Source organism: Strongylocentrotus purpuratus, unplaced genomic scaffold (assembly GCF_000002235.5).
Source record: "Strongylocentrotus purpuratus isolate Spur 01 unplaced genomic scaffold, Spur_5.0 spur5_scaffold_3, whole genome shotgun sequence".
Lineage (NCBI taxonomy): Eukaryota > Metazoa > Echinodermata > Echinoidea > Camarodonta > Strongylocentrotidae > Strongylocentrotus > Strongylocentrotus purpuratus.
The window spans coordinates 5,964,293-5,977,681 of NW_022145609.1; the positions used below are offsets into that span (position 1 = coordinate 5,964,293).

At 38.8% G+C, this 13,389-nt stretch overlaps 1 protein-coding gene across 2 annotated transcripts in view; it reads left to right on the top strand.

Moving 5' to 3' along the window:
• The window catches only part of LOC115928445 (inactive tyrosine-protein kinase transmembrane receptor ROR1-like), a 63,924-nt gene that overhangs the window by 9,918 nt on the left and 40,617 nt on the right, over nt 1-13,389 (top strand). The window contains exons 1-2 of one of the 2 annotated variants that reach the window (XM_030995605.1): nt 4,471-5,504; nt 9,287-9,594. In XM_030995605.1, the coding sequence (XP_030851465.1) occupies nt 5,422-5,504; nt 9,287-9,594 (391 nt within the window). In that variant the 5' untranslated portion in view covers nt 4,471-5,421. Of the gene's footprint in view, nt 1-4,470; nt 5,505-9,286; nt 9,595-13,389 lie in introns of those variants that run through there. The other variant, XM_030995606.1, reaches the window with a different exon arrangement.

The window sequence follows — 13,389 nt, forward strand, 5'->3', positions numbered from 1 at the left end:
GGCTTTGCACAACATAAATAGCGCCCTCTAAAGTTCTGGGAATTGGCTTTCTCTCTGTGGCCGTATCTCCATAATGGCTTGGCAAACCCGTACCCTTTTTTGGATTTAGATACTTGAAGATATGCCCTTTCCAGCCATATACAAAATTATATACCCTATCACTGACCAAATTTGAGAAAATTGCCCTCCAAATTCGCCATTTTCAAGAAAATTGAGAAATAACTTCAACTTGCTCTAAAATGGCGATCGTTATACCTACATCAATGAAACTTGGCAGACATATGTATCCATATACGTGACAACTGTTTACCAAGTTTGGTAAAATTCAAATATGTCAGCGCAAAGTTATCGCCAAAAATGATGTATTTACTATGGATTACGTAATAGCGCGTTCAATGCGCGCAATACATTGCGCGCAGTTAACAATGGTGTCAAACTGACCGCAATGAAGAGCCCTTTCGGATGATACCAAGTATTATATATGTTCACACAGAAAATTGTGAGTAAATCGCATTTGAACAAAGATCACTACACGAATTCCGCCGAGTTTCCGCCCGAACCTAACACGTTTCGGCTATGACGTCATTTTTTCAGACTGCTTTTCGCCCCTTAAACGTCTTTTTTTTTCCTTGAAAATTTGCAGTGACATGCCGAGTTCCAATACGCAGGGCACCTCTTGGCCGGATTTTTTAAATTGGTCAAGGGGGCCATTTAAGACGCCATTTTGTCCTATACATCTATTTTACATCACGTGTTTCGATAGGATTATCATAGAAAAAAAGAGAGTAGTTTACAATAACAACCATGAAATTCTCTTTCTAATGATACCAAATACGGCCCATAAAGAGACGTAAAGAGAGAGAGAAAAAACAATTTAACTCCGGCCATAATACAGATCCTGCACGTTTTCCGCCCATTCATTACACGCATTGTCTATGGGGCATATCGGGTTCACGCTTTTGGCCCCCACAACGAACTTGATTGCAATGTCAAACATGCACCAAATCCCATTGGTTTGTGCACGCAGTGCTTGCGAGCCCTTTCTAGGTTCTTTCCCCTATCCCAATTTCTTTCAAACTTCGTAGGCATAGTACCATCCCATCAAGGTCACTGTTGATGCCTTTCTTTCGCCCTACCTATCTCCAATATCACAGAAGCTACAGACTTCGTGCAAATTGCTCTGGATAGTCCGAGAGAAGCTCTTTCGTTTGACACGTAGACACACGGCGTCATTGCACGCACATCGTTCTGACACGATTGCATTTCTAGTTTTGATCATTATTATGATTCCATCGTACATTTTATAGAGTATAATACTGGCTATTACAATCAGTCCAGCTCTAAGAATCATAAATGAAGGAAACCCTCACTCCAGCTCTCTGAATGTGATTTATTCAAATGGTCTAATATTATATAGCCTACATGTATATTCGGACCTGCAATCAAGATGGATGAAATTGAAATATATTCTATTGACAGATTCATGATCTAGTATGAAGACAGACTATATTATACCAAGATATACCATATTTCAAAGTTAGTTGTGAGATATTGTGATAACTGACCCATGCAGGCTTGATTTATTGCTTCATGAAATATCATCTGCTTCGTTAAGATCAACATGAAGATAGATTTTCAGACAAAAATGCAGAGCGGTTCCCCCTTGGGACATCAACCTGTTTGGTTGTTCAATGATTAGCCTAGTCCCAGGATGGATGAGGAATCCTCTACCGGAGTAATGACAACAGAATGGGGGTAAGGTTATAGCCCCTGCTCAATCACCCCTTACACACCCCTAGGTCAATGTTAAAGAAACTTCACTTTGCACGGTCAGTGGTTCTAGGGCCAGGTTCACCTCTCCTCCATCCCTCCTCCACCCTCCTCCTCCTCCTCCTATTCCTCCCTATCTTTCTGTGCCAGTGTGGTCTGGCTTGCTGACATACATGTGCTCACACACTTTCAAGAGTTTTTTTTAACCATAAACCAGTTATGTCTTTCTGTATATACCGTACAGATTTTTTCCTCTCCCAAACATTATTCAAGAAAAAGGAAATCCATAATAAGACAGGAGAAAAAAATTCTCTTCTAAAGTCATAGAAAAAAAATCCCACATATTTTTGTCATCATTAGCATATAATACCAAGGCTTATAGTTTGCATCATCTTTCATTGATTAAAGCTAAAGACCAGTTATGGTCATGCGATTGCATTGTGAAAGAAACGTTGATCATCTAGCATAGATGTACTGCAAGGTTCTGGAATCATCAAAATGATAAGAAATTTGGCCAAGTCTTCATAAAGTTAGAAGCACTGTACACAGAAAGATGTATATAGGACTACACACACGTGCGCGACACATGCATTTCATATCTCTCAACAGGCGAGAGATACACTAATTTACCAAATTTATCAATTAGAAGCGGTTTCCCGTCAAAATTGTTATCATCATGTATTATTCAAAACATATTCTTTCACATGATTGGTAATAAGAGCTTCCATTTCATCTTTGAAATTGGGGCGTTTCCAATACTGGTCTTTACCTTTAACATTTGCTGTATACTTTTTTAATTTCTCAATAAGCTATTTCATTTTATTCACCCTTAAAATTAAATCTTTCCAAATTGTTTACTCTGTGCTCATAAGAATGTGAATGCAAAATATGGACTTGACTCAGAATGACAGTGAGTTGAGAAAGTTTTCATATGGTACAAATCATTTTTTCGGGGGGGGGGGGGGGGGGTGGGAGGGGGAGGGGGAGGGGGGGGGGGGAGGGGTTATGTATGAAACAGAGCCCATGATGCATTAGATGTTTTCCGATTTAGGGTGCTTTGGAGTAAGTTCAACATCCTTCTAGTAACAATAATCAGAGTGTCAGTCTCCTGTGTGGGATGCCATCTCGCTCGGGTTGGAGTCCAGGCATTTGTTTATCTCATTTTTCTTCTGGAGGCGTCAATTCCATCCGTCATAATATCTATTATGAGTGGCATTGCCGGAAGGGACTTCCATTGGCGGCTCTTTACCCCATCTAATTAGTCAGCGAAGCCCTTCTCTTTTTTGATGGGCTAACTTTGGAGCCAGTTCCATTGTCGAGGGTTGGGCCTAGCCTAATGATGGTACTGTGCTGGATCCATTACATTACTTTTGTATGATTTCATCAACTTATCCCACACTAGTTGTAGAATGATGGCTTGCTTTAAGCATGTCTAGACAGCAGCATAGAGCGGGCGGGCAAACTATGTTTTCATCAAGAAGAATCTAACCAATTCACTCAATAATTTTAAACATGGAATGAAAGTATCGCAAGCCAGCCTTGGAAATGTGCTGAAGGATAAGAAGTGTTTTTCCTCCCAGCATTCTTTTTCTAAATTTTCTTTGAGATGATGGAAACAACATGGTGGAAGTGGGTGTCTGTTTTAGTAGTGGGCGGTTCCTTTGAGCGAGTTGCCCTCCTTTCTCTCTCGCCAGTGTTCTAATCTCTCTTCTTCTACTCCAAACCCAACCCTCTACCGCTCCCAGCACATTTGTGTGCCAAACCCTCAGAGGTCATTAGACTCGGAGGGGTGGAAACCCAGCGCTAAGCCGTCCTGAAAGGGGCTTGAAGCACTCAGCTTCGCTTTAGCCTAGATGCTTCTTAATACAAGGGGTAAAGCTATCTTTTATGCATTGATTATGCCGCAGCTTTGATCCTCTTCTTCAAGTGTTTTTCACCTGTGCTTTGTAAACTAAGTGACTGTTTACACCCCGTCTGGAGAGGAGGGAAGGAAGGACCCTGTTTGAGAAACTCTCATTGTCTTCCTCCAGTGTTTGGATATGTAGTTACATACAAACTTGCCGCGGTCGGTATTGGATACATTTTCTCTGGATCGAATCGTGTCCAATCTTTTTCCTTCTGAGTTTTGTAGCAGGGTTTTACTAAAAGCCCACTAACCCAAGAGGTTTTAATTCTTCATGAATGTGATCACAAAGAGCATACGTTCATCTCTCGGTTACCAAGCTACGAAGCTTTTATGGGAAATGTAAAAGACTGGATCCTTGTTTGTGCAGCCGAATTGTAAGCCATCTGGAATGCTCCTCTATTGAGGAACCACTAGAGCTGAATAGGTACGGACAGGCACTTGAATAGCTTGATAACATCTTCACTCAAATTTCCTGAATCACTTTTCTCAACTTTGTGACGAGACAAAACATTTTTATAACCCCTGCTTTCTCTCCCTTGCTCTCTCTAGCTCTCTCCTTCTCTCTTTCTATCTCTTTCTTTATTGCTGTACTTTCAACTCAAGGCTCTATTCGTTGATTGAATTGTCATGAGTTCCTTTTAAGACCCGGTCTCCAAACAAAAGATGCTGCAATGGTATTAGCCTAAGGAGCGTTGCAGGAACAGTGTACTGTACCACCAACCTTTATACAGCATAGGTACATCGTCTCTGCAGTCAGTTAGTTATTAGAGAGTGTACTGCAGAGAGTAGACAGGGCAGTCTCTTATCGTCTTCTTGTGACAAATTGATAGAATATTACCTGTTATCTGTGTTGAGTCGTGGTAGAACATATATACATTGTTGATGGGCCTCAATGCCAGTTATCTCCCCCACAAATGACATCCATGGAATACTTTCTGCTGTGGAGTTATGCTGAATCTATCTGTCAGTCAAACGTGGGTTTATCAAGAGACGTGTCACTTTGAATCAAGCCGCCGGTGAAAAACGACAGCATCTTGCAACTGTGTCTTCCATACTGCAGATGATAGTGATGATGATGAGCTGTGTGATCTAATGTGAGATTGTGACATCAGGCAACATTTCTTCATATTGTGATTACAAAGGACAAAACTGATTCAAATTGGACCTGACAGTTATAAACAATCGTACATTTCATATCAATTTGCAGGAACTACATTCGCTTCATGTAGGCCTCTTTAGAGTCGGACATGATGCTATTCTGGAACTTTGGAAAATAAGTTTATGTTTATTGGAATGAACTTTCCTGCTCCCATCCTGCCCTTTGTGGGGAACTTTTCATCTTGAATTCTGTCAAATGTCGCTGTCAGGGGCAGCTGGTCTTGTCTGGAAAATGAAAGAGTCTAAACCCTCTTCTAAGTGCAGTAACCGCATCTCGTGTTTGCTCTATTGTATTTGAAGGAAAAATTATCCTAACTGGCCACCTGGCTGCTCGCGCCGAATGTCAAGACTTTGAATCTTGTCCGAGTTTGACATCTCCATCTACCCTCAGCCAGACATCTTCATTTTGAATAGCCCAAGCCAAAGACAGACAGAGAGGAAAGCACTTTTACTTGCAAGTCTTCAGTTGGACGTCTGGAGGTTGCCGGACATACACGTTTCAGCATTCAAGCTAGCATTGTTTGTGGGGTTGATGTAAATGAAAATCTGTTGAGCCTGTCAAACAGTTGAACTGACTTGACTCTACCATGGAGATTACAGGAATCTATCGATGGATTATTGTCCATCTCTTACTAGTCCACACATTCTATCCTCCTGTGCTTTCAGATAGGTAAGTAATTGAGGATAATATATCAGTCCAATTTCAGAATAAGAGTCGAATTTTGCTCTCTTTCTGAATGGCTATCTAAAAATATCATATTGGAAGTTAGTTGAACATTCTCAGTAAAATCCAGTTTGATAATATTTGGTATACAATAATGAATATTACAGGATGTAACAATAATCTTGAAGATAGGCTTTCTGCACAGTACACACACTACAGCTCTTTCATGTAAAGCATGTTTAGGAAGTTAAAGTGAAATTACTTACATTGCATTATGTATAAATATTAAAGCAAATTACTCATGGATATTTAGCAGCCAAGACCAAATACCTTACAGGCTACAAAGCTAATCTCTAATCATATTTTAAGGGCATCTCCTCAGGATTTATAATTTATGCCATCACCATTATGTAAAAGATAGTGAACTGTATGCAGGCATTTGGTAATGTGTTAGATTGCTTTGATTGAGATTGGGAAGTGAAAATGCCATGCGAGATCTTCCATCTCAGCTTGCTCACAGAGATCTGATATTCCTGTCATTTATTTAAAGTAAAGAGGTTGAAATGAGGAGACAGATTCATTGAGATGGATTAGATTTGGACATGTTCATCTGTCTGTCTGTCTCTGTATCTGAGATCATGTCTGTATCATGCGCCTTTAGCACTCCACAGAGTGGATTTGGCGCTATATTATCGTTATCTTTCTTATCCCTTTTTCTCTATCTCTGCCTTTATCTCCTTCGTCTCTCTTTCTACCCTGTTCAAGTTTTTGTTGTGATACTAATTTGATGTTGGTACCATGGCACAATATTTCTCTTTTTAAAGACATGAGGTGATAGCAGGAGATTATATGATAATTGTCTGGCAAATTTTCACAACTAGAAAATGAAAGATTTCTTACTTTTGCTTTACTTGAGGGACTGATTTGAAAGTGAGAGAATGCACATAATATTGAATAATTTATGTAGGAAAGATAATAAACTTTTTGTTTGTTTTTGGGGTGAACATCTTTGTAAATAATCATTTTGTATATGATCAAATTCCTAATTAAAAAAAAACTTTGAAGGGTAATTTGAAATATAACATACAACACTTGTAATAGTAACTTGTGGATTAAGAAAAAAAATTAATCAATTGGCTACTGGAACCATTTTGTTCATATGTATCAAGCCTCTGGGAGTAAGATAATTTAGTAGTCAGTAGGATAATGAAACTATTTCACCCTTTCATTATGATTTGATGATTTATGGAAATCTTATTTTCATCTCAATGTTGAAATTGAACAGTACTGCTTATTTTTATAATAAAATTGCTAACAAACATGATTCACACTTGAATGGTGAATGAGGCTGGTCACTTGGTGAGCTGGTGTTAGCATGATAATGGAGATTTAAAATTCATCATTTTACCACTTATGTAAAGCCCTAAAATACTTTTTGATAAATGGAATTATTCCCATATTCAGCTTTTAATCACAGTATTCAGTATGCTCTTACAAATGATGAGGAAGACCGTCGTAGAATCATCTGTACACCATGGGCCTCAAATATTATTCACAAGGTTACTGTTTCCCATGGGCTAGTATGGTGCTTGCAAGAATTATTTCCATCTGTAATATGTCCATGTGTACTTCAATTCACAGCTTCAGAGAGAAAACCTGCAGTGAAGTTAAAGGTTATTGGTTTTAGCCTCCAGCCCCCAATCTAATGAATATGGATGTAACTCCTGAATTTTACCGAAGAAAATGAAATAAAAAGCGAGGTATATAGAAGGAAATCCTCTGCAATGGATGAAATCGATAGACCATTTCGGCCAAGCCAAAGCTGGAATCTTATCTTTACTTATCCTGCAGGTCTGCGAAATCCCAAACTTCCTTCATAGAATCTAGAACCCGGGCCCCTCTGGGCGTTTTGCCACGATAGCGGCCATCGCTATTTACCGCTTATAGACCGCTCCACGCTTCATATTCACCCCACTGTCCCAATCGCCCTACCGACATTTACTCTTGGATATCATTTTTCATGTAGTTGGCGTTATGGCCATGGTGTGAGTGTGTCTCAGGGACAAAGGGTGTCCACCGAGACCCTATTGTAGCTGCCGTTGCGCCCCAGAGGCCCAGGGAGGGGGGAAGGTGGAGGATGGAGATGGAGAGGAAAATCTGATTTAGAAATTATCACTTGTGCATCGTCCATAATTAAATGACCAGCGTGGTTCTGGGCGAATGGTCAAATGTGAAAATGTGAAAAGCCTATTAAGCTCAGGAATTAGCATTACGTTAGGATTTAGCCTATGCTTTAGCTCTATAAATATGGTTACTGGTATGAATTTAGGTGACCGTGATGTATATCTGCGTTTGACCTAGATTTTGAATTTGATTGTATGTCCGCATACTCTTCAGAATTAAGAATACTAATACTCTTTTGTACTGCCAGTCACCCTTGTTGATCACCCGGCCATTTGAGGGAGGAAGAGAGAGAGAGAGAGAAAGAGAGAGTGCACATTAGCATTTTGTGCAGTTGCCTATTTAAAAAAACTCTCCAATGAAACATTTCTTGTCAATGAAATTTATGTTTGTTGTTTGGTCTTTATCTAACTTGGGTGGCCTCGCTAATGTAGATCAGACATCTCTTATCATTCCCATTCTGTTTAATTCCACTGAGGAACATCATACTGACATACTCATTTATTCATCATAAGTCAGGTTCACATGACAGACCATTTTGTTTAAATACACTGAGGAACATCATACTGACATACTCATTTATTCATCATAAGTCAGGTTCACACGACAGACCGTCAATATGAAGTTAAAGTTGTGGTTGTAAACTTCAAAGTCATCTCATAGTTAGGGACCGTGTAGACGCACTCGTCATATTTTAAGTTAACTTGACGTTTATAACCACGACAGAGAGATAACTACCTGAAGCAAGGAGGAGGGGGGGGGGGGGGGTCCTTACTTAAAGTTATGTGCCGTGTGGACACAGTTAACTTTGAGGTTTTCTTGCTAGCTTTTAGTTGAAATGAATGCTTTCCCTAGCTTGTAGTTAACTTTGAATACTTGTTGTTTCAGTCCTGTGTGAACCCTCGTCGTGGTTAGTGAATCATTGTTTATGACTTTAAAGTTTCGGAAACTCAAAGTTTATAAGTACGATGGTACCGTCTGAACCTGAATGTAGCTTCCATTATGAAATCAGACACTAGAGAATCATAAATGATTTTTAGATGAGGCCTCTTGCAGAGTCTATGAAACCTCATGGCACTGGCCACAGTCAGACAAATGAAGGGTTATTTATGTTTCCAGAATAACATGAAGACATGTTTTATTGTATCAAGCATCGTATTCTGTAATTCTATCTATTCATTTGGGATGCTCATGAGCCCACTATCTCCAAACAAATGATCTTCTACAGTTAAACTTTTAAGTTTCGTGACAAAAACTGCTTGTTCATAAAAGTTTAGGTATTACAGTTATCATTTTGTATTAATTCTTATACCTGTATGTGAATTGTTATCAAAGAGATTCCAAATTATGTGTTGCCCATTTCCCCTTATACGTATAAGTGATTATGTTCTCATCTCTATCTTCCAAGGTAAAGATAAAAGACTGAGAATTGGTATCTTGGCTATAGGAAGAATACAGCATTTTATTCTTACTTCAGTTATCTAGAATGCAGCAATATATTTGAACATTTGTATGATTAAAAAAAATAAATATATATATATTTTGAATTATTGTTATCATTATTTCTTTGGCAAGTAATCAAGTTTTGATGTAATTGTATCTTTCAGTACCACGCCCCCTCCTGGTACCCCATATATCGCCATTGATGCGCCCATGAATAATGAGACGGTGATACCGGGAGATTCTGTCACCCTCAACTGCAGGATACGAGGGTACCCCAAACCTACTTACTGGTGGTATAGGAACGATGCCATCATCAGGGACGACATCGGGAGGAACGTTGTCAGGGAGTTTAAGGGCGGATCAACGCTTACGATTAATAATGTCGGTACGCTGGATACGGGATCGTACAAGTGCATAGCTGCGAATGATAACGGGACCAAGTCGGTGCAGGGATCGATCACTCTGAATGCAAGTAAGTAGAGATCATTGAAATTAATTTTAAGAATTTAAACACTTCCCTGGACTGCTGATGGACAGCGCATAACCTAACAGGGGTTAGGGTACACTGCTGGTCAAGACTGGTAAGACCCCCGTATTCTTTAAAACTAAAATTGCCTGTTTGTATGCAGCGTTGTTATGTGACAGTCGCATACATGTTTGAATGTAGGCCTTATCATTTTGTTCATGTATGAAACATGTAGCGAAACATACATGTAAGTAATGGAGCAACTTGATTCCTCTATAATTGATATAAAAGTGGAATTGCTGAATACCGGTAGTTGAAATGACGAAATTGTGTTAAGATTTCCATTAAATGGATGTGTTATACCATTATTTTCTCTCTGCTAAAATAATCATTTCCATCACAAAATTAAGTTGTTTTGGTGAAAGAATGCAATTAAGCAGTTTCCCTATTTGCATTTTCTCTGCTTTTGTCAATCTTTACCTCAAACAAACGGAAAGTTATTTCACTTCATGACCCAAACATGGTAAACTAAAACTCAAGAATCTAACACATTCTTGCTAAGGGTACACACATTGATATAGAATGCAAACAGATTTCTGGAAGTACTTGAAAGCTGTATTCTTCAGAGTGTTCTATAACCTACATCTTGCAGGCTAATCCTATTGACAAATTTTACAAGGAATTAAATGGAGCACTGGGGATATTCTTTGTACATTCAAAGAGGAACTCTGACCCAAAAGGCTCCAATAGAGGGCTGCGTTCAGATTTTGTTCTCAGCCCAGAAATAGGCTTTTGAAAAACATTCCATTTGATACATACCAGGTAGTTGTATTCTTGTGATTCATGGGGTTTGTCAGTTGTAGGATTATATACATGAGGTCACAGGAAAAGATATGTTTTGAAATTCATTTTTCCAAAATTATGAGAGCAGTTCTGTTTTTCAAACATGTTTAAATGATGTCACAACTCTCATTGAATGATTGGTCTATATTTGTAGAACCTGATCCTGTGCCCAATGTTCATGGTTCTAGCTTAAAAAAAACCTATGAACGCAGCCTAAGAACTACTCCCGGGCTGAGGCAAGAGAAACTGTAACTGTATCTGTGTACAAAGGGGAATGGGGGAGACTGGTTCTAAGCCCCAATCAAAACACCATATACTGTACTTGTTGTTTCCTTTCATCCTGCTGGCTCTCCAGGCAAAAATAGGAGGAAAAAATTGCTTGGAACTATGAATGTATTCTGGGAGGTTGCTTGTAGTGCATTGTCAATATATATTTTTTGTTAAAGGGAGCTCATTTGGGATTTGCCATTATAAATTGGGATTGCCTGGCAGGGATTTTAAATGTGTTTTATTGGTTTTCACTAGAGCTGTTTGTGACTTTCCAGGGTTTCCATTGAGCTTTTCAAAGCACAAATAATTCTCTGTTTATATATTCTTTTGCAGTCACTTGCTCATGTATTGTATGCAGGTATTTTTTGTAACAGAGAAAACTACTGACTTGAAATTACAGGGCACTTTTTGCAGGCCCCAAAAAATGAAAAGGTTAAATTCCACCGGCATTTGAAAGATAATTCTCATTAAGAACTTCCCTAAAATAAGGGGGGCTTGAAAATATCTTTCTGATCCACAATGTTTCTTTCACAATGCAATCACATGACCAGAACTGATCAATAATTTGCCAAACATTTGTTGATCCGGATATTCTTGACTTAATTTATATTGGTTTGCTGTATTTCATAACATATCCTCCATAATTCTGATACAGATTTCCTTGAAATAACTCCCTTTTTTTCTTCTTCGATGGTGTATTTTGCAAGTAGTTGAAAGCCCAAATAAAAGTGATCATGAATGTACATACTGGTATCGGTAAGGGGAGGGTAAGGGGTGATAGATTGCAGTATCAGAGGTAGAGGAAAGTTTTAACTCACCTGTGACTGTGAGCTTCTTATATCTCAACACCTAGCCATTTGCTGGAGTTCGCCTCTCTGCAATAAAACCAAGAACTAACACATGTGGTTCGGATTGTCTAGATTACAGTTTGATTGGAAATGTTGGGTTTAAACAGAGCAATGTTTTGAAAGGTTCAAATTATGATTACAACTCTTTTCCTGGAGTACCTGTCTGGGGATTTGTGGTTGGGGGTGGAACTGTGAACATATTTTCAGCATGATTTCCATCGAATTTATGATAATTTACCGCTCAATGTCAAAAGAATTAAGAGAAGGAATGAAGGAATTTTGACTTTACATTCACAGAAACCATTTTCAAATGTCGGTCGGTCGTGTTCCTTGTTTTTATTCTAAAATCCTTGTGATATAAGAGCAGAAAACATTGAAATCCTCAATTGGGAGCCTTAACCTTAGCCTTAGTATTTGAAATATCCATCTTTATCTATCAGATTTTCACTTCAATTATTCTATTCATTTGCAATACCGGTAAATCATTTACCAAGACTAGAGCCAGACGGAAGTTAAATACCCTTTTTGCTCACATCACAAACAAAATCTTTGTGTAAATGTCAGTAAATGTCCAAAAGAACCACAGATGTCAGCCATACACCGACATTCGTAATGTAGGCTACAGGCTACATTTTTGAAGTGGCAAAGAGAGAAAGGGAGGTATGGCGTGGGGTGCTAGACTACAGTCTATTTTTGACTGGGCTAGAAAGTAAGCAAATGTCTGTTGCTAATGTATACCCCTGCAGTAACTGTGAATTGATGATCTCATTTTTCATCTGATCCTCCGTGTAAACAAAGCCCCAGTCAAGTTTATATCCTTGGGTCAGTCACCCTGCTGTGTATCTGTTTGTTTCAGCCACGGCAGGGTGAGTTCCCACTCCCTATATTTATACCGGACCTACAAATTTTACCTTCAAGAATCATAAAGGCTGTTTACCAAGAGACAAATGGCTAAAATTATTGTCACAATGCCTTTAGGAGCTATCTTTTTTAACTTCATTTTAGATCTTCATAATTACGCTGTGAGAAACTGGAAAATACAGTGAAAAGGTCATTTGAAATCACTAGGCATGGGCAATTTTATTCTCTCTCTTTTGCTTGTTTGCTGGTTTATTGGTTTTTGTTTGTTTGTTTTTTTGCCAAAATCCAATCCAATTTTTGTTTTAGGTTCAAGTAGATTTGAATTTAATGTCTTCACCATGTGTTCAACTGGTGACACGACATTTGCTCCTGCGACAATTGCTCCGGGCTTTATTTCGTCTAAGATGTAGGGTTAGGGTTAGGGTTTCAATAGGGTTTTATGTTAGGTTTAGGGTTAGGTTTAGGGTAGGGTATAGTGTTGAATCCAGGGTTGAAGTTAGCCATTCGATTAGTGTATGAAATTTACAGCGGAGCAATTGTCGCCGGAGCAAATGTCATGGAATCGTTCAACTAATTGATTTTTATAACTGTTACCAAATGGCATTCATCATATTGTGTAAAAATTGTTTTACTACAAACCTCATAATCATATTGGGGTACATATTCATGTCTGTTCTTGACTACGCTTTGTCTCCTTTCACGAAACGCTGCATTCGGGTTATCTCTGCTCATTTTGGATTCAGTGTAAACCAGGTTCACACACTGCCATTACTGGATACATTATTTACACTTAGCCTTCAACACAGACCCAGGGATGGGCAGGCATCTGTCTAAATATTTTGTTTCTAATTAGTCTCTGGATTCAATTTATATCTTGAGCAGACTGGAAGAAGTCTGACTCTCTGACTCCTCTGTCTCTCTGAAATGTCTCTAGCCTAGGGAGAGGTTTTTGTCACAATTAGAAGTCAGAGATAAATGT